We start from the raw sequence: 26,568 nt of genomic DNA, 5'->3' as shown, positions 1-26,568 counted from the left end.
TCCAGCGTTGTGTGGGTGAAGCGGTGATTGAAGGCCTGGTTTCTCGACTTGACTTGTAAGTGCGCGCTATGTTTCCTGGCTGATGAAACCAATTCATTTATTGGTATGTGCTGCTTTTATCGAGCGTAATCTGGGTTTTTATTCTTCTGCCTTGGGCTAGATTTCAATAAGTCACGGATATTTACATTTAATACTAGACTCTCAGATAGATCTCTTTTGTGTGTGCTGGTATAGGTATTTTATTGTACGAGGACTCATTGGATTATATGTATGAAATCTCTCTGGTAAGATAAGAGTTGTCTTGACTGGCCGTGATTTGTCTGTGACCATACATGTACAAACTTTAATTACAATTTTTGAGAAATGATAATTGAACAAGAAGATACGTGACAGCATGATGAACTCCAGACAAGAACTAGTCTATAGTTACATTAGTTCGTATATGTGAACTACTTATGTATGTCACTTTCAAATGGAATCTATGTTCACGTAATTCTCGTGTTACAAAAATCATTGCTCGGTACAGTTGTTTTTTTTCTTCTCCATAAGACTTGTATGTTCTGGTCAGATTCTGTTTTAAGTTCATGACTGGGCTCTTCTTTTTTCTAGAGCATTCTTTGTATATTGAATTGGAGGCTCATTTCTATGGGCGGGTGTGGTTTAGTCGCTTCCTAAAAGGCAAAAAAAAAAACACTTTTGCGTTATGTTATTCATGTGAAACCATAAACTAGTTCATACCAATTTTTTAAATCTAGCGTGCTGGAAAACAGATTTAATGTTTTATAATTCTCTGCTGTTTTCCACTCGTTAATACGTCATTTTGGGCTCTTTCTGACACTTGCATGGACAGCATTCAAAGTCTTCGATCTAAAAAAAAAAATAGGCTTGTTCTCACATTGATTGTTTCTAGATCTAAATTTCGGTGCTAGTCTTGAGTGTGAATTTATCATAGATACAACAGAAACATACAGTTAGACACTGATCATCTTAAATCAGTTCAATGATTTGGAATATAGGTTTGTAAGCTTTATAATTAGATCTGTTTGAGCATCTTTGAGCTAGTGTGTTCCACTCTCTAACAGGTTCGTACAATATTAACACATGACACATGTGTATGTCATGTCTATCTAATGTGTGACATTCCCTGACAGGTTCTAACACATGACACATCTGGATGTCATGTCTATCTAATTTGAGACATTCCCAGTCAGGTTTTAACATATGACACATGCCGATGTCATGTCCACCTAATGTGTGACATTCCAATGAACGAAACGTTTTTAAACCTTGCCCAATTTGTGTATTTCCTGACGAAGTTTTGGAACGGGTCCTAACTTGGGAATGTTTTGATTTGATACCACGTTCACATCCCCACCGACATGCCCCCCCCCCCCCCCCCATCAAACACCAGCTCCCATCACAGCCTGCCATTTCAACACTAACTGGTCAACATTAACAAAAACCTGAAGTTTTCATTGTTAAAGAAGAATTCATACCATAAGTATAGCCCTGTCTTTGGAAAGATGGGTCACTTAAACGGCTTCACAAATATTTCGTAAATCGTAAAAAGAAAACAAAATCTATATATATTGTGTGAAAATTAACTTATTGAAAAAACAAAAGAAGCAAAAATCTGGTTTAAAAAAAAATAATAGAGCCCATTTTATTTGAGCTACTTTAAAGAAAGGGGAGAGATGTTTATAATCCCCAACACTTTAAAATGATTTGTACTTCAACTTTAGACAAATAGTCACCACAGATAAAACATTTTTTGTTATGGGGGTTTGGGTTAAGATATCTAATAAGGGCCAGTTCAATTTATTTGATCGGACTAGCCACAGTCCGTGGCGTACCTAGGGCGGGGGTGGGGGGGGGAGAATTTTAACATTTCTCGGGGGCCCCCAAATGAGTGTTCAAAATTGTTTCTACATTAAATATTAAATATTACGCAAAATGCAAGGGCCCCCAAGGAGGTTAAAGGAAGGCAAATTCCTAGCTATGCCACTGCACTGTTTAACAAACATGGTTCTGGTGTTTCATAAACATATAGGACAACATTTCTCTCAGCTTGTACTGTTTAAAGTGGAGGCGGGAGTGAGCTCACCTGAAGTCTGAAGTGGACCTAATGAAGTCAACCCAAAACTTTTGGAGTGTAAGGCCAGGGGTGTTAAGGTTTCTTGGAAATTAAAAGTCTGCACATACTTTGGTGAAAATACAGATATAAATTGAGATATGCCAATGTAGATATTCTAGGCAAACTTAAGTCCCTTAGTTTTAAAGGCAGACAATATCTATCTTTGTTGGACATATTAAATGACATGCATAAATATTTCTGTTTATAGTCATTTGCAGTGTCCCCACATTGTTTTCAAGTCTTACTTCAGTCAGTGGACTAAGTGAAGCCATCTTTAAAACTTCTGAAGACATGTTCACTGTTTGTATTGTGTTCTCTACCTGTCTAGTATAGCAAATGACCTAAGAAGTTATTTCAACCTGTCTGCTTATATAATCCCCTGTCTGTAAGTGAGAGCGAGGAGCTAAAAGCAGAGTCATTTATTATTTCTGAATAAACTATTCTACCTCCTTCAAAGGGATGCCAGAGTGGGAACATGGGAGTGTTTCTGTCCCTTGTGTTCTTTTTGTTCTCTCTCTCTATCTGTCTATATATCTGTCTATCTCTTTATCACTTGTTGAATCAAATTTCCTATGAACTTGTTAACTCAGCTCCCCCCTCCCCTTTTTTCCAGTGTGTTGTTGCCTAAAATTACCTTTTTTTCTTTTTTTTCAGCCCCCCCCCCCCCACACACACACACCTTTTTTGTTTTTTTTTACCCATAATGTCACCAACTCCCTGCTTAGGAATCACAATTGAAGTCCAGGCCAGGATGACATTTCTACCTGGCCTTGACATATATTTTAAAGACTTGACTGAGCAGCACCTTATGAACTGACAGCTTACACTGTCTGGGCCAAAATTTGAACTTAAAAGAAAAATCTTTTTTTAAATTAAAAATAGAATCTAGATTATTAGCTTTGAGTATGAATGTAAATGGTATTTCAATCTAGAACAGAGTATCGTCATTGGTTCTAGTGGTTATTAAAGTAAATCATTATTTATACAATGTGCTGACTGTCACTTGTTACTTTGAGTAACTTAAGTGAACTTCTTAATCTGATAAGGTCACATAAGATCCTTCTCAGACCACCCGCACATGTATTTTTTTATTCTTTTTAACCCCTTCCCTATAATTTTTTTCTTTCAATTCATTAATCCTTTTGACTCCCAGTGCAGCATAGGGCTGCAACAGTACTTTGCCATCTGATTCTGTTCTGGGCATTTCCCTCAGTTGGGTCCATGTCCATCTTTGCCTTGCTTCTTTATCACTCAGATCTCAAAGTTGTCTCATTATCTAAGAATTAGATACCAGTACTCTGTGTGAGACATTTATCTGTTGGGTAACGTCCATACATTACACAAGTCTATGCTAGGGTGCATTGCAAAGATAAAGGTTTTAAAGGGGGTGGAGGTAAGGAAACATATTTTTTTAAAAAGCAACTTATTTCCATTTCATTTTGAAGTTTGCATTTTTCTATGTATTTTAGGCGGAAGAACTTATTTCTATCATTGGTGAGGCTTTCAAGTCCACTTACCAACAAGGGAAGAGACAGCCTACATTCCATGAACTGATAGAACAACAGGTAGGCTATATTGCTTAGACTGCAAATCCTTTTAGTGTCATGATAGACTGGAATTCAACATTTTTATGAAAATCCTATTAAGTTTACAACCATTTAAAATAGGGACAATTGATAGACAGATAGAGACTCAAAAGTTAATTCCTTACCTTGAAGGGGTCCTCCTCCTTCAGACATTGCCAGTGACAGATCATTATGGAGACAGCTTGCCGCCCAATGCGCCGAACGGCGCAGGAGGACCTAAGTCTAAGTCTTGAAGGGGTAGGACAGACATTTTGGTAAAAGATCATTTCTGCTAAACTTATGTTGCTGCTATCAATGTATTATAGAGATCTCAATTTCTAGCTGTAGCCCACCCAGCTCTAAAACATTTGGACATTGCATACCAACTTATGCTACTGATTGGCTTCAGAAAGTGGCAAAAATCATTTACATTTTTTTTTTATTAAGCAGTCTATCTTAAAGAGAAAGAGTAGATTTAAGATGAGGGTGTTCATTATTTCAGATGGTCATTGATAGATTTAGTTCATAGTCCCAGACCATAAAACTGTTAAAAGAGGTTACAGTGGAAATATGCATTGTATTTGTAAATATGATTGCAATGGTTGCTTACACATTCTTGTGTTAGAGTAGGAGGATACTTATCCAAACAAAAAAGTTTGCTGGCACTTACCAATGGGATAAAGCACATATGCATATTTAAAGTGGGTGATATTGTTCAGTGAATCTTGTCTTAGGTATTAACTAGATTTTAAAATACAGATTTTATTTTCTTCATTTATTTATATCCAAACCTGATATTTCTTACATTTTTCTAGTAAAACTTGCCACTGCAATGAAGTTCTTTTAAAAATAACAACTTTTATATAGCGTAACTTTCATCATTATGGCATGCTCAGAGCGCTATTGATCCAATTTCTTTTGTGTGTGTTTGGGGTGAGGGGGATTACTGCGAGAAGTTTTTCCATGCTTTTTTTTTTTTTTGGCGCTCTGTAAACACAACTCTTCTCGAGCCAGGTGTTGAACTGGAGCCCCCTAATAGGTAGCTAAGACCTCTTGATTGGTAGGCAAGCTGTTTAAGCCTCACATCCCACACATTGAAATAGCTGAGCTTTAATTTCCTGCAGGTTCAAGAGCAGCAAGCCAAGTTCAGGGAGATAGAGAAAGAGGCCAAGAATGCACTCCAAAAGAAGCTAAAAGAAATAGCGACACCAACACCATTTTCGGAGAGAGCCCAGTCTCGAATGGAGAGGAGAAGGCAGTCAGATGAGGTTGAGATAGTGACGGCTGGTGACAAGAAAAACTGGGTCTGTTCACATGTAGATAGAAAAATTAAATTTTATACATATTGTACTCAAATACATATAAACACTACACAAACACTTTTTGTTATGAATTCAGAGTTGCCTACAAGTACGCAGCTTGCGTATTTAGTATGCAAATGGACATGAAAATCTGCGAGTACGATTATCGTCTGAAAATGCGCATTTCCCCCGAAAAGAAAGAAAAAAAAATTAAATCAATTTTTTTTTTTTTAAAAGTAGATCTTGCAAATCATATATATAGATCAGTGTGACAATGTCTGGAAATTGACTACTCTTATTAGATCTACCACTTGATATATCGCTTTTGTTTTTCCACGCATGCTAACGCGCTAAGATTTAAATGTTTACTAGATCTTACTGATCTAAACAAAGCGGAGTTCCTTTCCATGTGTCTGTTTATATGAAGTTTTCAAACTGACTGGGAATTAATTGATTGATTAGTTCTAATTCATCTAGATTGGATCTAGAACTAGAGATATTTTTACGATGTCAAGCACCTATAATAGAATTTACGTAAATCTAGGTTTAGAAATCATATCTAAGTCTAAACAGATCAAGATTATTCTAATCTAGCTTTCCTTGAGCGCCTAAAGGCAGCAGATACCAAACCCCTCAACTGGTCCTCAAATGAGATTGGACCATATCTTTATAAGCAATCTATAAGCATGAAAGCTTTCATTGCTAACTTTGCAAAGAATGGTCTGAAAGAAGAAAATCTGAATTCTTTCAAAATGTGATAAAATATTTCCACAGTCTGGATACCTTGTAAAGAAATTGCCTATAAACAAAACTACTTTTATAGAATTAGATGTCACTGATCCAGCTAAGCAAACCATTACATTTGGTTTAAGTCTAATTTCACTTGTAACAAAACTTCCCCTACTTTTTAATGAATTTTCTGTTGTCGCTATTAAGTAATGTGGAATACACTTGAGGCATCATTATGATCATAAAATCATTGCAAAGTGACAAGAATGGCATCATTTTAACATATTCTAGAAAAGTCTACGACAAAGACAAAAAGTGTAAATATTTGACAAATGTACAAAATGTCTTATATAAATAACTTTAGGTTTGCTGCATTTCCTGTATGTTACGTGCTTGAATGATTAAGTCTTTCCTGAGTATATTTCTTTATATTTAGGAAAATACACATTTGCCCCTCTAAATACACATTTCCAGGTCTGGGAATACACATTTCCATTTGGGCATGTAGGCATCTCTGTAAATTGGCCAAAATTTTCTTTGAGAAACATATTTGAGACCCAAAGAAAAGCTACCATCAAAGATAAGTGCGGATGTTGAAAATAAAATGTAATTAGACATCTATGGACAGCAAAACAGGTTTGTCAGTGTTAGCCTGACAAAATATACGTCACTACTAGGTCTGCAGGGTCACATGAATAATTCATTAATCTTTGGACTCCATGCAATGACTAAATAAGTGTTTACTATATTTTACATTTGAATCATCTTCCAGGCTAAAGTTCAGGTAGAAGCCAGTGGTGTAGCTCATGTCTCCTTCACTGACAGAAATTATAACAGTTCGGCAGCAGCCAACAGACGCAGTGAAATCCCAACCCGACTGACAACACCCCATTCATCTCCATTCAAGAGAAACTCAGTGCCACCACAGGTACACATCCAAATGCTGTATAACTATCTTATCGTACTGCTTCAAACTGTCTTGTGGTACTGCTTCAAACTGTCTTGTGGTACTGCTTTAAACTGTCTTGTGGTACTGCTTCTAATTGAAGGCATAGCTTGTGCGATGATTGCCCTCCCCATTTCACCCTGAAAGAAGTTCTGGCAATAACAATGTTGTTAGAGACGTTGGGTTGAAAAATTGGGACAGAGTTCATAGTCCCTATATTATATCTTATCTTATATAATACAGACGTTACTTCAAAAAAGAAGATGATTACGTCCTACGCGTCATGCATTTAGTCATGCATATTAACCAATGACTTAAATTCTGCCAAGTCACTGGTTTTCCTGGCTAGCTCAGGCAACCCATTCCATGCTCTAATAGCACTAGGGAAGAAGGAGTATTTGTACAAATTTGTCCTAGCATATGGGACGAGGAATGTGCCTTTATCTTTGTGTCTTTCAGAGTATTTTATTAAATTGTGTTTTTGTATTTGAAGATTATGGTTCAGTGTTTTATGTATTATTGCTACTTTACTTTTGAGCCTTCTGTCCTGAAGGCTTTCTAAATTTAGTGATTTTACTAAAGGTGTTACTCTAGTCAAATGTGAATATTCGTTTGTTATGAATCGCACTGCTCTATTTTGTGTCTGTTCTAGTTTCTTAATGTTTTCTTGAGTTGAGGGGTCCCAAACAGAGGATGAATATTCTATTATTGGCCTAACCAAGGTTAAATAACATTTTAGTCTTATGTTCTTATTTGATTTATAGAAATTTCTTTTAATAAATCCTAATGCTTTGTTTGATTTTTTTGTAGTTTCATCAATATGTGGATTCCATGACAGTTTTTCATTTATTATAACACCTAGGTATTTTGCGTTTTTAGTCTGTGTTACTGGTTTGCCATGAATAAGATAAGTGGAATTAATTTGTTTTAGTTTTTTTGTTACTCTTAACAACTGACATTTTTCTGGGTGGAAAGACATGCTCCAATTTGATTCCCATTTCTGTAATTCATAATAATAATAATAATAATAATAATAATAATAATAATCTTTATTATCCGTAAGGAAATTTGTCTTACAATTTGTGCATGCTATTCATCTAATTCTCTTTGTAAAATATCTGTGTCTTGTGTTGTTTTTATTGTTCTATATATTATGCAATCGTCTGCAAATAATCTGACTTTTGTTCCTGAAGTAATGCAATTTGGTAAATCATTTATGTAAATTAAAAATAGTAGTGGACCCAAGACTGTTCCTTGAGGTACACCTGAGTTTACTGTTATCGGTGTTGATTTAGAGCCATTTATTATTACAGTTTGTTCTCTCCCTATCAGAAAGTAGAAATAATCCAGTATTGGTACTTTTATTTTTTTGTTTCGACACATGAAACAATTGTCTCCATTGCTTCTGGTCTTTAAACAGCTTATTGGGAAGCGTGGTCGAGAGGCTAAGTACGCTTTAACTTGGCTGCCTATGAAGGGGGCTTGAGGTTCGACACCCGACTCAAGCAGAGTTGTGTTTACTGAGTGCCTAAAGGCAGCACGGAAAACCTTCTCCCTTCTCACTGGTCCACAAATGAGATTGGACCATAGCGCTCTTAGCATGCTATAAGCATGAAAATAGCACTAAATAAAAGCTATAATTTTTTATATTTTTTCACTTCTGCCTAACACAGAATTGTTTTCAGCAACAATGTATACTTCTTCCCAATTTTATTTTCTGCTGTAGCTGCTAAATGACTACTTGTACAGAAAATCTAAGTAGTTGATATTGCAGCGCACAAACTTGTAAAAAAAAAAAACAAGTATGCTTTTTTCTTTAATGTTCCCAAGGGCTTACTTAATTATTCACACTAGTACCAAATAAAGGAACTTTTATTCCGGGTCATTTTTCTATGATTATGTAAACATGAAAAAAATAATTTTTCTTTGAAGTGCATGATAAGTTGTTTACTTATCCTTTCAAAAAGTAGAATTTGTATTCAACTGTCTAAATGTTGAATTCTCTCACAATGTTTGGTTGACTTATTGTTGTTGATTTGTTTGTCCACAGGGAATGTCCAGTTTAGTGCCTTCATCCCCTCCTCCACCACATCCCCTGTCTGCAATGGCAATCAAGGAATCTTTAGAGAATAGAAATTCTAACTCGAAGTTCAAAGGTCAGCATCAATGTTGGGTTCTTTATTTCTATGTATTTTTTCCAATACAAGATAAGGGAATTTACAATAATTAATAAAAATATTTTGTTTGTCTTGTAGCTAATGAAGGCCTCATGGCCCAAGTGTCCTTTGTTTTTATTTGGTGCTGCAAGGTTATATATATTTATGTTTATTGTATTTTCTATACAGTCGTAAATCTTTGCCAACTATTGCAAGTAGAAACTTCTTCTTCTTCTTGAAACTGTCAGGTAGAGTTGAGCCTTTGGCTCTTGGAACTCTAGGCCAGCAAAAGTGAACAAGAGCTCCCTCTCACGGGCCTGAATAAGACAAACACCAAAAAATAGGCCAGCTTACAGATGTTAACATTTTATACAATTATGTCCCTTTGATCAAAATATATGCAACAAGGCTTTTGAGGACTTTCTTTACTCAGTTTTAACATTTATTTCAAGTAAATCTTTAAAAACATGATATGTGTGATGGATATGAAATGATATTGAAGTTTGGGAGATGTGATTTCAATGACGTTTTATATAGTTTTAAAAATTAAGCAATTAAACAAATCTGAGTATGTTTAGTCCTGGCAATAGGTTCTAATACAATCAGAATGAAGTGCATTGTCAGGATTTCTTTTAAAATATTTGTTTAAAACAAACAATAAATTTGAAATTTGATTTAATGTTATCAGATATTCCAAAAGATTTGAACCAAGATGTTCTAACTCTTTTTATAAATATTGTACATCAGTACATTTCTATCAATGTAATCTGCAGAGTAATATTTTTTTAATATAAATATAAAAAAATTTCAATAGTCGATGTAATTTTTTCTTGAGATTGTTCTGCTTTTAAGTACTTTCCCAACTCTATAGACAATCATCACATTTATACATATCTTCTTGATAGATTATATACAAGCTTTGCTTATGCCATTAATTGGCCTTTAGACATAATGCTGCGACTATTCAACTTTTATGCGAAGTATGCCTTATTGTAACATGCGCAATAGTCTGTCGCCTTAATTATAATAACCAACTCATTTTGTGTCTCTTTGACAGTCATATCAATTGAATAGTAAATGTTTAGGGAGTGTATTATTTACTTGATACAACATATTAACATTAAATCTTCTTCTATCTCAGGTTCACCTGTGACTGCCTTAAAAAATGAAATAGATCGTCGTCTGCCCATGTCTAACGGCACAGAGGTCAGTCCCACTCTAGATCACAGAGACTTCCTTGCAGAACAGGTAGGACTAGGCGACACCTCAATTTGTTGCCTATTTACAGCCATAGGTTATTAAACGAATTGGGACCTCTTTTACACTAGTAGGATGAATACAGAATTAATTGACATATTCCAATACTAGGAGCTTAGATTTGATTTATTGATCACTTCGAAGTAACTGGTTGTTCCATCTTGAATTTTGTTTTGAAAGTGGCTTTACATATAATACAATTTTTCTTTGCCTTTACTCATTTAGTGTGAGCTAAGTTTAATTCAGACATTTTTCAGGTTCTTTGCTTATTGCTTAGATGAAGTTAAGGCTCACCCTATCAGGTTTAGATCAGCAAGAGCTTTTTTTCTTAAGTTCTTCATTCTCTAACACAAAACTTCATTGCTAGAAATGTGACAAACTAAATACCTTGATCTGTGTTGAGCCTTGTTCCTCAATATCTCATCTTTTGAGCTAACAAAAAAAGTAACACATTATCAACTTAGCTTAGCATGCACCATGCTTACTATTGTAAGCCATTTTTTTTTAAAATTTCTGTCATTGAATTAGTTGTATTGCTTATATAACTATAAGGTGTCTTGTACACTGGCATGTAGCACACAATTGGTGCACATTTTTTCTGCAGTCACTGTTAAGGGGGGAGGCGCGATGGCTGAGTGGTAATGCGCTTAACTTCTGAACCGGGGGTCCCAGGTTTGAATCCTGGTGAAGACTGGGATTTTTCATTTGGGGATATTAAGGGCGCCCAGCTTTAATGGGTAATCGTACCTGACATTAGTTGGGGAAAGTAAAGACAGTTGGTCATTGTGCTGGCCACATGACACCCTCGTTAACCCTGGGACATAGAAACAGATGAACTTTACATCATTAGTCCTATAGATCGCCAGGTTTGAAAGGAGAGCTTGACTTTAGTGTTAAGTGTAGAAATACATATATAAAGAACAGATTTGAAGTGGGTTTCTTTAGGTGGGAACTAGATGGTTAGGGATGGGGCCTCGACAATAAAACGTAATGTTTTATTAGCCTACAAAAGGAAAGGATTTTACTGCCTCTTTGATGCTTCAAGATAAAGACAATAATAAGTGAATAGAAAATGATAATGAAAATGTCTGTGGGATGTGTATACTCTAATTTAAAAAGAACACAGATTCTAATTCTGACATTTTTTCATGCCAATGAATTTCAAGAAAATTGAATATGATTAAGAATATATAGAAAGAGCAATGATAATTTATATCAAATATTAAATAATATTTCATGATAGGTCATTATATACTGACTGGACAAAAAAAAAAGGGAAAGAAAATTAAGTTTGTACAAGATAACAACATCAGTGTGTAAAGAGTCTAGTTCATTATACTTAAAAGTTCATTGACATGTATTGAGCAGAATTGAGCTGCACTGCCTTTACTAAGCTTGATATGTAATAAAAAGGAAAAGTTAACATTACTAAGGGATATAACTTGCTAGTGTCTCTGTGTTTTTAAAACTGCCTGCATTCACAAAGAATATTAACAAAGTAGGAGGTGGTAGTAAACAAAAAGTTTTTTTTCTGATTTTATTGCCAGTGAGGTCTCCTAGAATTGTATTTGGCTTGCTGCTTGACATTGTTTATTTGGCAGCACAATTTTACTGTTTTGTTGAGTTTGTATCACCAACACCTGTCTTCTTTCTTGGCAAAATACTTGACTTGTAGTTGAGCAATACATGCAAAGGCAAGTGACTACCAGAAGTTTGGTTATTATGTAATGTACTTCCTGTTAAGATCAAATCAGCACATTGGAATTTTAGTTTTCATATGGCATGATGTACAAGTGTTATGAAATAATACTATTTAAAAATATATTCTGCTATCTAATTAGTTTTGTAAGGAAGATTTGGTTTGGTGCACACTTCATGCAGTTTCAGGAACCACTACTGGACAGCCATTATTTTAATCCCTTTAAATTGAGTAGTGTCCCTTCCAAGCTCCTACCGACATAAGCAAAAATACAAATAAAATGTATTAAACAATGTATTAATGTTTCTGTATTTAACCTTTTTTAATACCTTTAAAACAATAATTTGTGTATTGAAACAAATATTACTTTTACTTGTTTGTTTTTTTATGCACTTGTTTTTTGACAGTTCTCTAGAAATAAAATGATCATCATTTGTTCTTTGTAATTTTTCTCCCCCCTGTCCTGTTACAAAAGTAAAAAGTCTTGAAGTCTTTAGTTTAGGTATTAGGTATATCAAATACCAATGCTTTCCTTAACCAACTGCATATGCTGCTTTGTAAAAACTTATTGCTTGTCTAAACCTTCTCTGCAGTATGGAATAGTACCTTGAATCTTTACTTACGTATACTTAGGTCCTCCAGCTCCACAAAGATCTGTCACTGGCGATGTCTGAAGCCTCCTCCCACCCGGTGTTACTCTGAATCATCTTAATATTAACTTTTTAAAAAAAATGAACCACTTTTCTACAGAAGTTTCATCATTTGATGTGACTTCACTTTGAAAAGGTTTCATTTTAATGTTTGTGTTGTTTGCTTTTGTCATGTTGAATGTCTCTAATAACATGATCTGTTGGTGCACCCACCATTTAAACTGCATCTGGGTGAGGATGTTTCCTTGAGATGTGCCATGCTTTTTTTGTGAACAGCTTGCTTCAAAATTAAACTCATCACTACTCCGTCAGTAGGAATTAGAAATAGCTTTCATATTTTATAATAGAGTCTGTATTTGACCATTAACTTATTTGTTTTATGTGACAGAAAAAACAGCAGCTCAATGCGATGGCCAACAGGCCACTGCCACAACCGCCTGCCCATAGTGCCAGCCCCCAGAGATCTCAGCGCCCAGCTCAGCAACAGTCACCTCACCGCCTTCAGCAGCGCAGCCTGGATGACTACCACCTGCCTCGGTCTTCGGTCTCTCACATACCTCTCTCTGCCTCTGCTTCCAAAGGTGTCACATCCTCTGCCTCTGGCAACGTGAAGCTCAGGGATTCCCCCAGGAGGAAGCAGCCCCGGCCACACAGTGAGATTGCCACCTCGTCTAGTGGTGCTGCCGGATCAGGCGCCCCTGGCGGGAGCAACTTTTATGAACAGCAGAGGCAGTCCCTATTGAACAACTTTGCCGCCAGTTTCAACCTCCCATCTCACATAGAGGGCAGCTATGATGGTATGTACATTTACGGTCCTAGTGACAGTAACGACCCTCGTAGGAAGGAGAATGGTGCACAGCAGGACCAGTCTCGAGGAAGGGATTTGAACAGAAGGGCTGAGTCAGCTGGGAAGGGGAATGCTGACCCAAGGCCAAGGAAGGAGGAAGCCAATGTCCGTCCCCCTCATTCTAGTCAAGGTCAGAACAGACTTCCAGGAGGAGCAGTTTCAAGGGCGAAAAGTCCTCGGTCTGGCAGTCATGCTGAGCCTGTTGTCCCTAGGTATCAGAATGACAGCCCATTTCAAAATGATCATCCAGAGAAAGGATCTAAACAGACACCAGGGTAAGTTGAAGATATTTTCATTATAGTCTACATTCTTATGAACATTTCAAAGCATTTCTCCTGAACCCATTACAAGCACATGGACATAAACACTAAATGGGACACAAACTTTGTCATTTCCCTTTCAGTGCTCAAATGATTTTTCTTCTTTTTTAGCGGCCCCCGAAAGGGGAAAAGACAGTTTTGTGCGAAATGTCTGTCCATCCGTCCCGTTTAGATCTCGTAAACTAGAAAAGATATTGAAAATCCAACATCACAATATTTTAGACCATTCAAAGTTCTGATGCAACGGCTACTTTTTTTTTTTCTGAAAGCGAAAAATCTAATTTTTTAAATCAGTTATGCAAGCAGTTTTTTTTAAAGAGAAAAAGCTAATTAGTATGCATTATAAGTTAGACCTAATTTAAAACGAATAGTAATCTTGTAAACTTCATTTTCCTAGATATTTTTGTTTATTGCGGAATTTTTATATTTTTTAGTATTTTGAGGATTCGAATAAGAAATTTAGCCTTTTCAAAACAATTAGATCAATTATAAGACATCAGTTAGGCCAGGGGAGTCGCGGTGGCTGAGCGGTTAAACGCTTGGCTTCCGAACCGGGGGTCCTGGGTTCGAATCCTGGTGAAGACTGGGATTTTCAACTTTGGAATCTTTGGGAGCCTCTGAGTCCATACAGCTCTAATGGGTACCTGACATTAGTTGGGGAAAAGTAAAGGCGGTTGGTCGTTGTGCTGGCTACATGACACCCTCGTTAACCGTAGGCCACAAAAACAGATGAACTTTACATCATCTGCCACAAGGTCTAAAAGGGGAACTAGTTAGGCCAGGTTCACATCTAAATTTACATTCACTTTCACCTATTCTTTGATCCGCGGGACCGTTGGGACACTACACAAGATCTGTTAACCTTCTTTCTCCATTCTTATCTCTCATTTGTCTTTGAAATAATTTCATTCGGATGTTCTTTCTGAAAATATTCAAGCCGGTTTTGAGTTTGTGTTTCCACACAAACTGTCTTTTGTAACCTTGTTTTAAATTGTTTTCGGTATATTATCAGTGAACTTATATTCATGTATACTATATGGGTATAACAATTTTAGTATTAGGATGCGTGACTATAATTTGAAGTAAGGATGTTATAAAAATTGTTTCTAGCATCGTTTTATAGAATTGCTAAACTCAAACCAACATTGTGTCTTTTGACTGACATCTAAAATTACGACCAAAATAAATAACTGGCATTTTTTATTTGGCCAGCCATATCCCTGCTTTATGTATGATGATTAATTTCTCCCTATACTCCAATATCAAGGAAACAGTTTTCTTATTTAGGATGCAATTTCTGTGGTCATTCTTGCTGGTAAATTAGGATTTGTTTTTTTCTCATTCATCAAGTTCTTTGCTTGGGCTATCTCGCTTTGGACTCAATTAATAGATTTATTGGTATAGGTTTAATGGCGTGGTCATTCAAAGCCTGTAAGAATGGGTCTAACATTGTGTATTTGTATAGGTCAATCAAATATGAATGGCACATCAATTAGGAAATAATGCATAGCAGAAGAAGTGAAGCAGGAGGGAAATAGAAAGGGAAACAAATTAAAGAATGGAAAGACTGCACACTTAATATGATTCTTATTAAGGCTTTTAATAAAGGAAAGTGGTTAGTAGATCACCTGTGATGTCCCAAATACATTTTAAATAGTTTGAGACCTTATCACCACTTAGCCACCTCCTGATGAAAAAAAATTAACTACGTGGGTTGAGAACCACTGGTTTCTTTTAGAATCAGAGGCCATAAGCTCCTAAAGCTCTTTTCCTTCATTGGTAACGTACACAGCCTCGAGGAAGTCTCTAGAGTTTATTATAAGCTCATCCTCTAATTGCCTTCAATAGTATCATTTATTGGACGGAACCACTGAGTAGGTCTTTACGTCTATGTGCGAGAGTCTCACTCGAGTGTTTTATGGGAGCGAATTAGGGAGCGAGACATAATGGCTTGTGGTGGAGGTCCCCCAGAGCCCTCTCTGTCCGCTGATGGTGTTTTATGGTGCTATAAAACGGTCTCAGTTGCCACCTCCTGTCTTTCATCAATAGTGATGATCATTTTTGTGTTCTCCGGTAGCTTTCTGACGTAGGTTGGAATGAAATTCAATACACATTTGTTGTTTTGTTTTTGTCCAGTCAAGTCGCGCCTTCATCGTCTCTCGCCCATTCTTTGTAGGCCAACATTGATAGCGGATTTTCAAAAAAACATTTTGGTGTCTGCTGAAAATTTATTTCTGAAATTCTGTGTGTGTGTGTTTGTTTTCTGCACGTGATTTATTAGAGCCCAGTGAGTTTGTTTGCATTCTGTAATCTGAACTCCCTGCGTTTTAAGCTCCTACTGCATCTTGTACATGTTCGTGTTCTGACACCTTAATTCTCTTATACATTGTTAAACATTGCTCCCTCCTCCAGTTAAAGAAAGCACGTCCAATAGAATATGACTATTCGAATCAGTGGTTTTATAATGTAGCTGCGTTTATGCAAATGTTACATTTGATATATATATATAACTATTATGCTTGCGCTGGGTATGGCAAAATATGTAGGTCACAGTTGGGGCTGCGTAACCACGGATAATGTTGTGTTTATCATTATACTTAGGATTCGAAGACTAGCCTGATTATTTTTAGAAGAGTGTATCACTGTGTATGGATCAGTTTATTTTATACTCGCTTTTTGTTTTCTTCCATGATTTTTTTGTCTAGCACCTATTTCTTCTACCTATCCACTGGTTGTATTCATTCCTTCTTTGTTTCCTATTAATACCCATTCAGCATTTTGATTTTGTCTGCATATTTAGTGTTATCTCCCTTCATTGACACTATATAAAACTGATAACATGCACTTAATTTAACTGTACCGCTGGACGAATATAAATCTTATTATGTTAGTAGGCCGCTTGCTTGTCACATTTCGTAGTGTGCCTAGCCTAACTGATAAAATGTGTATGGTAATTATCTAAAGCAATTCCTTACTATTACTTTCTAAACATTGAACGGGTCATTTCGGTCATAACTTATGGCACTGGCCTTACCGTAACATTTAACAGGGCCCGAGCTAGTATCTGGAGTAATCTGTCTCCTGGGGGGGTCAGCCTTCGGACATGATCATTTAAAACGTCAGTTGACATGATTGTTAAGCGGTTAACATTTACATATTGGTCTACACTACATACTTCCTTCCGGCAAACTGGCGGTCGTCTGCTTGTGTTTTGTAAGACGATTTGCAGATCTTTCTGGTTGTTACCTTGGCAACCGACCAAAAACTTCTATTGTAAGTTGGAGTATGACTGTGTGTGTGTGTGTTGGTAACTACGTTTTATTTTTCTTCCCAAATCAACAATTGTACACCGATGAACAGAATGTTTCTGATCAATAATGTTTCTTTTTTTTATTTCACTAGTTCAGTTTTTATTAAAGATTTCTGCATATTTTATTTCCACCTTTACAAAACAAAACAAATATAGTAAATATTTAACTACAAATTTGTTAAATCGCACTAGCCATATTGTATAACTATGGTCTGCGGGCCATATGCAGCCTTTGAATCGGCGGGGAGGGGAAAGTTTAGCCTCCCACCAATCTCTCGAGATTTCTGCACACAGTTCATAATGACTCCATAGATTATTGCTTTTATTGAACTTATCTCTGTGATGGGCCATTGACCCAAATCTGGAAAAGTGTATGCTCGCCCCAGCCCAGTTAAAGTCTGACACTGCTATTGTGTACTGATGATATTCTTTGTACGGTCTCAAATCGTTCTAGAAACTAGGTGTGTTTATAGTGAATCACCTATAGAAAACTTGACGGATCATTGGGAGAAAAGAAATTACCCAGACCAGACTATGGCCCGCTGACCATATCCGGCGGTTGGCCTGGCGCTGTCCGGCTATCGAAACTTAAGGCTTTAACACTTAGTGACATCAAATAAATGCCGAAAAAAAACAAATTATGACCACTAGCCAACAGGGCTTTAAAAGGGGCATCAGTATTGGAGGTACAAAAAAGCTGACTAGTGTTAGCAGTTTCAAATACCTCGGAGCTATTGTCTCAGATGAGGGAACGAAACCTGAACTACTGGCCTGAATAGCACAGCCCACAGCAGCCCTTTGGAAACTTAAAATAATATGGAAAGACAAAGGCTTAGCCCTCGGCACCAAAATCAGACTGATGCGAAGTAAAGATAAAAGTAAAAGACATCACAGAGGATCGGTTTTGAGATTGGACCAGATCAGGGATATCCAAAATACGGCCTGTGGGCCGTATCCGGCGTGCATCATGGTTTCATCCGGCCCGCCGAAACGTGGGCAGAAAGTCAGAAAATCTCCCCCCTCCCAAAAAGAAAAAAAAAAGAAAACAAAGTTGAAAAGGTATCTTTATCTATGTTAGGGCCCTCACTTTTTCACTGATAAATTGGTACTACTATCTTTAACACTTTCATGTAAAATGTACCAGGAAAAGTGAAAGGATCTTTACTTTTTTGTTGTGGAACATGATAGTAAGACTTTTTATTTAAGAAAGAAAGTGTATCTGTTTTAAAAATCAACAACATATAGATGGCATCATGGCATTATGAAACCAATTTGGCGTCATTGTTGGGAATAGTTAGCTCATATTTGAAGTTGAGAAATGAAGCCAGTTTCCGACACGTGAAAAAAAACAACTTCAAATATCCCATTAAATAATATAAGTACTAGTACTACATCCACGAGTTTCTCATAAAATTAGTTTCAGGTCAATTTCATTTCGGTTTTGTTCCTTTTAGCTAATTTGGCCCGCGACACGAGTGTCGGAAATTAAAATGGCCCGCGGGTCGAATTTGACGGGGCAGCACTGGAATAGATATTTTGCGGTAGTGCGGTCCGTGGTATGTTGTACATGTATATGCCATGCAGTTTGAAAAATCTGTGGTCTTCGGCTTCTCTTTATTCACCGTCTTTTATGCATAGACAAAGAAACACAGCTTTTATTGCATTATTTAAGAAAAAAAACATCTTTTAAAAGTAACTCAAATTAAAAACAGTGATCCGTCCCTGCAAGACTAGTGTATAAGTTACACCTCTGGAAGTGTTTTCATCTACATTTGTTTCTTATTTCACTGTGATCAGCCTAAATGTCTTTGTGTTTGCATTATTGATGAATGTATCACAGACTCGACTCGGTCACTGTCTTGTTTGTCTAGGCAGATATTGATTTGGTTTTGCAACGGGTTCACTTCCAAGTGAGCAGAACACTTGTCGACATTCGAGCCGTCTGCTCACGCCGGCAAAGGTGATACGAGTGTGCTTGTTGAAGTCATTAGGAACTTCCACGCAACATGAAAAGGGGGGGGGGGGGTGGAGATGGAGCTTGTTCTGCTTATGTCATTTACACCTGTATCTACCTGGATTGGACTTCAATTATGCATAGACAAAGAAACACAATTGAGTCTGCCAGACAAGAATCAATAGTGAAATGTAACTATGAGGGTGACAGTGGTCTGTAAACACACACACTCATAGACACACACACACACACACTGAAGATGACTTTGCTGCCGATGTTTGTTTGTACTTTTAGTGAAAGAAATTGAATTATATGTATAGAAACACAACACTGTTATATCGTAGGAGAACCAGCCTTAGTCTAATATCATAGGCGGACCAGCCTTAGTCTAATATCACAGGAGGACCAGCCTTAGTCTAATATCATAGGCGGACCAGCCTTAGTCTAATATCACAGGAGGACCAGCCTTAGTCTAATATCACAGGAGGACCAGCCTTAGTCTAATATCACAGGAGGACCAGCCTTAGTCTAATATCACAGGAGGACCAGCCTTAGTCTAATATCACAGGAGGACCAGCCTTAGTCTAATACAATAGGAGGATTACCCTTAGTCTAGTATCATAGGAGGACGACCCTTAGTCTTATACTCTAATATCATAGGAGGACCAGCTCGGTCTATTGTGTAATTTGTGGAATAATTTTGAGTCACAATGAGCTTTTAATACTGTGGCTCTCCACACCATTATTCCCACACACACACACAACAGGTTTTGATTATTTTTATATCAAATTAGAAGAAAAACTTGCCACGTAGGTAGGCTACGCTGCTTTTTAGTGTCACAATCTACATACATATCGCATTTATAATTCAAAATTATCATGCTCGAAAGGGGTGCATATCTTATCTATGCACATTGCTATAAACCATTTTTAAGTCAGTGTTTAAAAAGGGGTATTAGTTAAGCACGTATACCTTAAAAGTGTACTATACTGCGGAAGGTGCCTAATTACGCACATGGATGTCAATTATGTGTATTAATAGGTTGGGACAAAAAAATAAGAGAACGTTTCCTTGTCTACATTTACAAAAACACCTAGCCAGTACTGAGACCTTCTCCCATTTCCCCTTCTTCACTAGCACTTCACCTTCTGGACCTTCGTCTGTCTGGTGAGCTCCACAGTACATCCCCTTCTAGATTAGAGGAAACGTCAGGTGACCAAGATAAATAGACAGAATGTATTGATCCAGTACATAGATCACGTGCTTGGCCACAAGATGACTGTACTCCTTCCCTTCAATCTGTATGCTACTAGATCTAGATATACAAAGCTGGGTGCCCGGCGCCATGGCAATCATGCTGGCGGTAGCCTGTTTCATGACATTATAAGCAACGTGTCAATCATGACGTTCATTTCTTTGAGAGAATCAAATGTTCTGTATTAAATGTGTGCCTGAATCTCATATACAAATGAATACCGACATGTACCTTATATACTCCTTATAGAAATGCGGCGATAAATCAGTAGATTAACAAATACTTTCAATAAGTCCTTGTAGGGTGGAGAGCTTTCGCCCGGGCCCGTACGACCTAAGACTATAGGCGGCATAGGATAGAAAAGCTTTCTTCCAGTGATAAAGAAAAAGATACTTCGCCCTTTTCAGTATGTCATACAATTTCTTTCGTCTCGAGACTATTTGACTTCACTCCTGGCTAAGTGAGTGTAAAGTTCCAACACTCCTTATGTATCTGTTATGTAACGCGTCCTTGTGAGGACTTGGGAGCCTTTCAGCTGACAGTAGGCCAAAACTCAACCCATTGCCAAGATAAAATATCAATAAAGTTTTCAAACTGAGAATTGTCTACACCTCTGTAACCTCCCCCCTCCCTCTCACACACACACACAGTACACGGTCACCAAAACTTTGCCGTGACCGACCGGGTTTTAGTTTCGTTTTCCGTGTCCTCCTCATGGACGTTTCCAGCATGGCGCTAGAGTTGTGGCCAGGAAAACAACAGGGACAACAAAATTCAGCCACTTGTACATGATCTACTAGAACACCATCACGCTACAGAAGGAAACGGTCTGGTAACTGATAGCAAACTACAAGGGAACTCAATTAGAGCGAGGGAAGAGACCAGTCTTCTGAATAACCAAGTCTTCTATATAACCAGTCTTCTATATAACCAGTCTTCTATATAACCAAGTCTTCTATATAACCAGTCTTCTATATAACCAAGTCTTCTATATAACCAAGTCTTCTATGTTGTTGTTGTTTTTTAATAATATTTTTATCCCATTAACTTGAATATTCTCCGTTTATTTATATTGTTGTTGTTTGACAAACCTTCTATCAGCTCACTCTCTGTATGGTACAAAGTTTGTGCTCATTATTTCTCCCACACCTAATCTCGGATCAAGCTGAAATTTTGGACAATTATTTCTTGCACCTGACAAATCAAGATTCAATTTTTTTAAATTTATTTAATTTACAATTGGTAATTAATTATTTGGTTCGGTATAGAACAAGGGAAAGAAATCGTAACTGACAGACATGGTGGTATAAGCTGAATTAGTCATCTTGAGGAGGCTTAAGTGAAGTTTTTTTTAATGCATTTTAAAAAGCGAACACAGTAACATTTAGACAAACCCCTTTCTTCCACCCCCCCCCCCCAACAGGTTTAGACAAGTGATAGGATCCTAAAACATTGAGAAAAGCTAAAAGCATGAGATTGCGCTAAACAAAAACAAGTAGTAATTACTACAACAAGAAGGTGGGCTTCTTTTTCATGTACATTTACTTGTAATTCTTAAAAGTGAAGGAATGTTAAAAACTTGAGAAAAAAATAAGTACACAGATTCCAAGCCATAAAGCTGTGGTTGTGTGTGTGTGTGTGTGTGTTTCGTGTGTGAATGTTTTGTTTGTGTTTGCCTCTATATTGTTATTGTTATAGTAGTAGGCCTAATGCTGAGGTTGTCGGACTGAATGTCCATTAGTTTGGAACAATAAAAGTATATAAAAAGACAAAGCCTCGTTACTGTAATTTGGGGTTTTTCCCTCACCTCCTCTTTTCAAAAGCAATGGAAGGGAAACTAAACCGTATTCGACTTTTTTTTTAAATAGTGTAGCTCTTCAAGACTTGGATCATTTGGCTATATAAAGTATCGATACCCACTGTTGAACGTGAAGCGAGTATTGAGACCAGAAGATCGCTATCAAATTTGTTCTTTTCACTATTTATTCTCATTAGTTTCAAAATTTTGAGACATTTGGACATTTGATGCTTTTTTTTTTTAATTAATTGATAAACTAATTTTTTTTTGTTTGCTTTTATATACCTTCCGTACATACTCTTCCCTCCCCCTTTTTTTTCCTCCCCTCCGATAATAAACGTGTTACTCATATCACAGGGCTTACTGTATAATTCGACTTCTTATATTTTGAAGCATACTCGCTTAATAAAATGTGATACAGCCTCCACGATATGTTGTTTTTCTTCGCTTTGCTATGAAGAAGTTAAAATTCACTCTGCATACCAAGCCTCGGCGCTGGCTAATGCTAGGACCGTATTTAAAAAAAAAATGACCCAAACCGTACTCCGTACTGAATGTTTAAAGGGGGAAAAAATGGCGTAGAATGAAGTACAAGCATTTACCTCCCCCTGCTCCTACTATTACTACAATACGCGGCGACTGCAGACGACAATCTGACATTGTTACAGTGGAATTTGTGTTGAGAATTAAAGTGACTGGGGACTGTTCAAAAAACCTGAGCTGTGTTTTGGAGTGTGAACGATTTATTATATAGTACCCTCTAGATTTGCTTACAGTGGAGCTATTTTATATAATTTATATTCGTTGTATTTTCGGTGTGTATCAAAGTGCTTTAAATGGCGTGTTAAGAAACAATCGTTTTCTGATGTACAGGAATATTCTGAGTGTAATGGAGTAAATCTCATGTCACAGTGACTTGGATACATTTCGTTTGTATGTTTTGGTGTAGTCTCTGATCAGTCTTTGCCTCGCTGTACTTCTACTAGTGTATTTAATTATCAAACAAAAACTTTCTGATAGGTCTATAGATTTGAGTAATTAAGAATGAAAACATTTGACAGTTTAGCTAGTCACGGCTTAGGCATTGCGTTTTAGTCGTATGAAGAAATGTTGATAGTGCATTCTCTTTATCATGTTACGTAGTTGTCTGGATATCATCCAACGAATGTGTTTGTTAGTGTTTGTAAGCTTCCACTGATTTATATTATTTGGATGCGATTGAACACGGTCTAGCTATCATGGACATTTGCTAGATCTTCGGTTTTCTAAGGCAGTTGCTTCTTGTTGACATGCGACATTCCTGTGACGCAATTGTTTCATTTAGAAGACATAGAAATGTAATGATGACTTGATGTCTGCTTGCCATGAAATGTTTGTTGTTATAGGCCGGGTGGATGTGGTGGATGAGTGGTCAAGCGTTTGGTCCCAGGTTCGAATCTTGGTGTACGCTGGGATTCTGAATTCCTGAATTTGTAGGGTGCCCTTCAGTCCCCTCAGCTCTGATGGGTACCAGACATTTGTAAGAGAAAGTCGTTTTGCTGGCGACATGACCTCCAGTTAACTGACCTCTGCATCATCTGAAAGGGGCACTTTACTTTTCCATGCTATCAAAGTGGCATTCGAATGTTTTTATATGGCCAGCCATTCATACAGTGATAAAAATGTGATTAATATATATATCGTTATGGAGCCATATTTACAATGATATATAGAACTAGGTATGTTGTTGTAGGATCAACTTATCTCTGATAGTCTACATAGATCTAGTTATGATGTTTACAAAAACAAAAATCCCAGCTGTTGTCTCTGGTTGATATAAATAGACTTGTGGTGTTCTGTTATGGTGTGTCACAAACTACCTTATTTTAAGCACGGGTAACCTGATTCGTCCCCCCCCCCCAAAAAAAAAACATGTCCAGAAAAGCTGAGCATACTGCAGCATGCCCTTGTGACATGATGACATGCTTTACAGTCTTCACCAAATCTTACTCATAAAAGACAAATTACTAGAAATAGCAGTCAATGTTTCCTAGCCTGTTGGTATAGTCTCCCCAGCATTTCGTATCTATTATTATATTTGAAGATATTTTATTAAGTGCAAATCAATGCAAAGATGAACTGCCTTTAATGGATATTTGATATTTTCTGTTTTTGGCACATGGGCACAATTTAAGCCAAGTCGTGCCCATAATCTCTCAAGGGTTATTCCCCTTTCTCAAGAGCTTAATTTTATACAGTTAAGTCATTAAAAACAAGGTCCATTCACAGTTCAGATAAAAAAAAAATCTGTTGTAAATATTATATATTCACAATGTCTTTGCCCTATCACAAATCAAACCTTCGTATACAACCGGAGCCTTTAATGGACCTCATTTACCAAAACGAGCCTTCACTTGGATAAAAACTGAAAAAAATACGGTCACGTGATATCCATTTTTGAATTGAATTAGGTCTTAATTTTTATAGAAAAGAACTGACTTAAAGGGTGTTTGTATACGATTGGTAAATAAGATCCATTGATTGAAAAATCATATTAAGATATTTGTTTTTAATTGGACAGGTTTTTAAATTTTGACTTGTGTTCATATCGATAAGTTCCAGAGGAATACACTTGTCACAGCTTCATGTCTGGAGTGTTGGCTCAAAACGTTTAGGACTGACTCCCAACAAGCACTCACAAGTAGTCTTTATGTTCTCATCTTTAGCATCCTGATCGATCAGAGAGTTACAACTTTCGGAAACAATTATTAAGGGGGGGGGGAGGGTTAATTTGGGGTTATCTGCTGTATGTTAAACCAGGTTTGAAACCAACTCTGGCACGATCAAACATTTGGGGAATCTAGTACCCTGGCCTTTATTCCCACGCCATATAATCAGTTACTATTTAAGGCGTGTGTCACTAACCATTCAAACGTAGTGCTACAATACAGACACAAAACATGATGGTGTATTTGAACAAAAAAATGAGACCTAGAACTCTCTATACGTTTAGATTTTTAAAAAAGTTTGCCATCGAAGTTTCCACAAGGCCTTAAGAAATTGTAGAAAGAAGAGTTGGACCCTCAAACCATAGTCATTTTCTCATAAGTGGTTGGTTGTCTGGGTGGGAAAAAAAGCATACCTGTGTTCAGCCACCGTGACGCTACTGAATGGAGACTTGTCAGCTGTGTCAGTGCTGATATTGATTGGTAGACTGTGATATATCCCCCGTGTGCTTATAATTATGTCTAATAGTGAGAATATTTGTACAAGTAACTCTACTCCTTCAGAAACGTTGTCTTGGTTAGTTTCGTATTGTCACTGCGAGTCATGTCCCGCGAGCTGTTTTCTAGCTCTCACTTTTGTCTTAGAAGTCCCAACATGCATGTATACTAGTCTATACTGTGTGTTCAAAGTGGGTGTACTGTATGTGTTTGAAGTCCCAACATGCATGTTTACTAGTCTATACTGTGTGTTCAAAGTGGGTGTACTGTATGTGTTTGAAGTCCCAACATGCATGTATACTAGTCTATACTGTGTGTTCAAAGTGGGTGTACGTTACCGGTGGAAGCACGGAGACTGGCGGCGTATACTTATTCTCTTTTACACATACAAGTGTCTGGGCTTCTCGTGTAATGCCTAATGTGTTTGTCGTCAGTACACAATTTCAAGTCTTGTTAAGCGGTTAGCTAGTCAGTAACTCTCCGTATGTCAATTTGGCTAAGATTCTCTTGTTCTTTGGCGTGATCATTTCAGTCCCAGTCAACGCAAGTCATTGTTGGCAAGATTTTCTTACCAAGTTTCGGTTTGAACATATATATATATATAGATATAGACTTTCTTACCAAGTTTCGGAATGAATATATATATACATACATATAGACTTTCTTACAAAGTTTCGGTTTGAACATATATATATATACATATAGACTTTCTTACCAAGTTTCGGAATGAATATATATACATATAGACTTTCTTACCAAGTTTCGGTATATATATCAGTGCACCAATCTCTAAGTTTCAAACTTGATGTTAAGTCTACTTTTGGGAATCTATTATTAAAATTAAATTAGATTGTGTTTTGATAGTGTATGTTCAATATTTGCGTGATTTCTACTTGAGGAATTCAACTATTTGTTTTTATTTCTTAAAGAGGAATTCTGTTATTTTTCACTTAAAAAATATTACCCAGCGCACTTTAGAATTTGGGTCATCGGATTTCACTTCTAAAAGATACAAAGACATCGTAACACTCTTTAAACAAAGTTCTTTATTTACACATCTCTCTAATCCACTTTTACAACAATTTTGAACATTGTCTTCTGTTCAATTTGCTATTGAAAATTCCATCCCACTGTTGTAGTGTTGGTGTTTCAACGCTGCAACGGCTACTTTTAGTCACTCGGAATTGTCACTGTATAGAAAGTCAATGTATTTTGTTGGAACTGCTTCTAACGAGCTGGACGGAATTTTAAAATTAAGTGACAGTGACCCGAACTCTTTCTCTTTTATCTAATAACGCTCACGTCTGCTGCAGAATCTGTCTCTCAGTGAAACACTTTTTATTTTCAGAAACTTTTATAATAACCTTCTTATTTAATTGTTTTGACCTTGACGAGTAGTTTGAAAAAAAAGAAATTTGGACAGTTTTTAGTTTTATTTTAGTT

At 36.8% G+C, this 26,568-nt stretch overlaps 1 protein-coding gene across 1 annotated transcript in view; it reads left to right on the top strand.

Annotated features, from left to right (window-relative positions):
- Positions 1-26,568, top strand: part of LOC106057450 (uncharacterized) — a 111,180-nt gene that overhangs the window by 64,887 nt on the left and 19,725 nt on the right. The window contains exons 5-10 of the mRNA XM_056007959.1: positions 3,604-3,699; positions 4,824-5,003; positions 6,502-6,657; positions 8,726-8,831; positions 9,973-10,079; positions 12,826-13,559. Coding sequence (XP_055863934.1) covers positions 3,604-3,699; positions 4,824-5,003; positions 6,502-6,657; positions 8,726-8,831; positions 9,973-10,079; positions 12,826-13,559 — 1,379 coding nt within the window. The remainder of the gene's footprint in view (positions 1-3,603; positions 3,700-4,823; positions 5,004-6,501; positions 6,658-8,725; positions 8,832-9,972; positions 10,080-12,825; positions 13,560-26,568) is intronic.

This window comes from Biomphalaria glabrata, chromosome 13 (genome assembly GCF_947242115.1).
Source record: "Biomphalaria glabrata chromosome 13, xgBioGlab47.1, whole genome shotgun sequence".
Taxonomy (NCBI): domain Eukaryota; kingdom Metazoa; phylum Mollusca; class Gastropoda; family Planorbidae; genus Biomphalaria; species Biomphalaria glabrata.
This window is presented reverse-complemented; position numbering and strand designations above follow the sequence as displayed.